This window comes from Plasmodium reichenowi, chromosome 4 (genome assembly GCF_001601855.1).
Source record: "Plasmodium reichenowi strain SY57 chromosome 4, whole genome shotgun sequence".
Lineage (NCBI taxonomy): Eukaryota > Apicomplexa > Aconoidasida > Haemosporida > Plasmodiidae > Plasmodium > Plasmodium reichenowi.
The window spans coordinates 436,257-439,593 of NC_033649.1; the positions used below are offsets into that span (position 1 = coordinate 436,257).

General features: G+C 16.8%; 2 protein-coding genes across 2 annotated transcripts; one reads left to right on the top strand and one right to left on the bottom strand.

Annotated features, from left to right (window-relative positions):
• Positions 1-146: 146 nt before the first annotated feature.
• On the bottom strand, positions 147-773 carry PRSY57_0412900 (coatomer subunit zeta, putative; the record flags this gene model as incomplete). Its single annotated transcript, XM_012905985.2, has 1 exon — positions 147-773. The coding sequence occupies one exon, from the start codon at positions 771-773 to the stop codon at positions 147-149; it is 627 nt and encodes a 208-aa protein (XP_012761439.1).
• A 1,205-nt stretch (positions 774-1,978) lies between these two features.
• On the top strand, positions 1,979-2,842 carry PRSY57_0413000 (nuclear cap-binding protein, putative; the record flags this gene model as incomplete). Its single annotated transcript, XM_012905986.2, has 2 exons — positions 1,979-2,134; positions 2,294-2,842. 2 exons carry the CDS (start codon positions 1,979-1,981, stop codon positions 2,840-2,842), a joined length of 705 nt encoding a protein of 234 aa, XP_012761440.1.
• Positions 2,843-3,337: the final 495 nt, after the last annotated feature.

Consider the following 3,337-nt stretch of genomic DNA (forward strand, 5'->3'; position numbering starts at 1 on the left):
AAAAAAAAAAAAAAAAAAATTTTTTTTTTTTTTTTTTTTTTTTTTTTTTTTTTTTTTTTTTTTTTTTTTTTTTTTTTTTTTTTTTTTTTTTTTTTTTTTTTTTTTTTTTTTTTGTTTTTTTTTTTTTGTTTTTTTTTTTGTTTTAATCAAGCTCCACTTAGCAAACTCCTTATAATATTTTCTTTTGCTGAAGATATCGCTTGATTTAAGGGTGTATGTTGCTCCTGTATATCGCTTTCATTCATATATAATCTATTAATAATAACACTAGCACTGGTTTCCATAATAATACCACTATCAGCAATTTCATCTAATATTAAATAAACAGAATCTAATTTATCTATTAATTGTTTTTTCCCTATATGATTATTTGTTATATTATTTAATGCTTGATGTACTGTTTCTATAATTTCATATAAAATAATTTCATTATCATTATCATCACCAATAATATAAATTACAATGTCATTGATCGACAAACATAATATAACATATTTATTTAATAATAATATTTCTGTCTCATTTGAATAATTTAAACCTAACTTTTTTATCTTTTCCGTTATATCCTTTTCAAACAATTTCTGGTCTTCTACTGTTTTAAAATCATTATATGTATCCATACCATAATTTATGGATTCATAGCTACAATTAAAATTCTGTAATTTCTCTTCTTTAAATATTAATTTGTCATTATAATATTTTACGGCAATTCTATTCCCATCACTATCTAATATTACTATACCTTCTAATTGCTTTATCGATACGCTTTTCATTTTATAAAAACAGATGAAACAAACAAAAAAAAATATACATACATAAATACATATATATATTACATATATATGTAATGTATATGTAATATATATATGAAATATATATGTTGACCCTTTATATAATAAAATAAATAACTTTTACAAAAAAAATAAAAAAATGTATAAATATTATATATATATATATATATATATATATATTTTTTTTTTTTTTTTTTTCTTAAAAAATATGGAGATCGTAAGTTATTACTATGGACAGAAAAAATTCTTTTACTTTTAAAAAAAGGATATTTTTATAAAATATTATTTATTTATTTATTTATTTATTTATGTTATATATTAAAATAAAATAACATGCATTATTAAAACAACTATCATCATGTATAAAAATATATTGTTTATATATAATATTTATAAAATTAAAAATTAAAAACATATAAATTAAACCTTCATTTTCTGAAAGTCAAAAATATTTAAATTACATTAACATTTTGTATTATTTTATATATATATATATATATCAATATATAATATATATATTATATTACAAAATAAAAAATAAAAAATTATTTATATATATGTAAGTAATATGTTTATATATATATATATATATATATATATATATATATACATACATATTATATATTCCGCTTTATGGTTCTTTTTATTTTTTTATATATATAAAAAAAATAATATATATAAACAATACGTATAAATATAATATATACTTATATAAATATGAATAATCATTCATCACATCATTATATATTAAAAAAATAATGTTTTCACAATATATACTAAAAATTTATAAATAAATATATTATATATATATATATATATATATATAACATTTTAATAATATAAACATTGTTGGGATAATGTTTAATTAATTTATATATATATATATATATTTAAATTTTGATAATACCACATCCTAAATAAAAAAAAATATATATCGTCATATATTTTTTTATATGATATCTTAAAATTTTTATGTTACATTGTTCTTTAGTAGTATTTATATACTGTTTTGTTATTTTATTTTTTTTTTTTTTTATCATTTTTTTTTTTTTTAGTAATAATGACATTTTGTATAATCATTTAATATATTAATAGTATTATATATATATATATATATATAATATATATAATATATATAATATTTATAATATTTATACAATTTATAATATACATAATAATGTTTTAATATGGCACATTTATATGAAGAGGTTTATAAAAAGAGAAAATATTTTGATAGAGCTTTATGTAATGATTATGAAGAATGGCAAGATAAAATAAGAGAATCGAAAACGGTCTATATAGGAAATTTATCCATATATACAACACAACAACAAATATATGAGGTAAGCAAAAAGGAGAATATGATATAATCATAGGTTATATATATATATATATATATATATATATATATATATATGTATATATTTATTTATTTATTTATTTTTATTTTTATTTTTATTTATCGAATGTCTTCACATTATATACCGTTTAATTTTTCAAAGCATATGTCTAAGGCTGGGGATGTAGAAAACATCATAATGGGTTTACATAGAACCGAGAAATCTCCTTGTGGATTTTGTTTTGTAGTTTATAAAAAGAAAGAAGGATATACTCAAGCAGTAAATTTTTTAAATAATTCAATTTTAGATGGTAGAATTATAAGAGTTGATGAAGACCTAGGTATTATTGGTAAACGAAAATATGGAAGAGGGAAAACAGGTGTTCAAAAAAGAGATGAACGTAATAAATTTTATGATGAAGATAGACCAAAAGTTTTAGATAACTTAGTTGATCATACAATTAACAAAAAAAGGAAACTTAATAATAATCAATATTATGAAAGAAATATAAAACAAAAAATACTCTTACCATCAAATTATACTCTTAACACCACCGATATGAAAAATAGTAGAATGGTCTATATAAAACCACCCGTAACTTTATATCCGAACGCTCAACATATGATGCATATAAATAAAAAAAAACATCAAAATAGAAATTTATATAAATTTCACGTAAAAAAAGATAGACAAAATAATACGCCAACATAAAGTAATACAACACGCACATATATATATATATATATGTATATATTTTTTCAAATATGCTGTCGTTAGATATTTTTAATTTATATATGTAATTTATTTTTATTTTTTTTTTTTTTATTCATTAATTTGTAGTTATCCTTTTGCTTAATTATACATCTTTATATAATTTTTTCGTATTTATTTTTTTAACTTTAAAATATATAATATAATATATTTTTATTTTTTTATGTGTTGGCTTATTTTTGTTTTAAAGTAAATAAATAAGCATTTCAAAATGTGAACACCTATAAATAGGGTGTAGTAATAAATATTTTTAATCAGTTTAAGGAACAAGGTATAAAAAATAAAATAATAATAAATAAAAAAAAAAAAATAAATTATATAAGTACAAAAATTTTGCATGATAAAATTCGTCTTTATAAAAATATCATTATGATACTGTTAAAGATTGATAATTTGTTAAAAAAAAAAAAAAAACATACATATATATATATATAT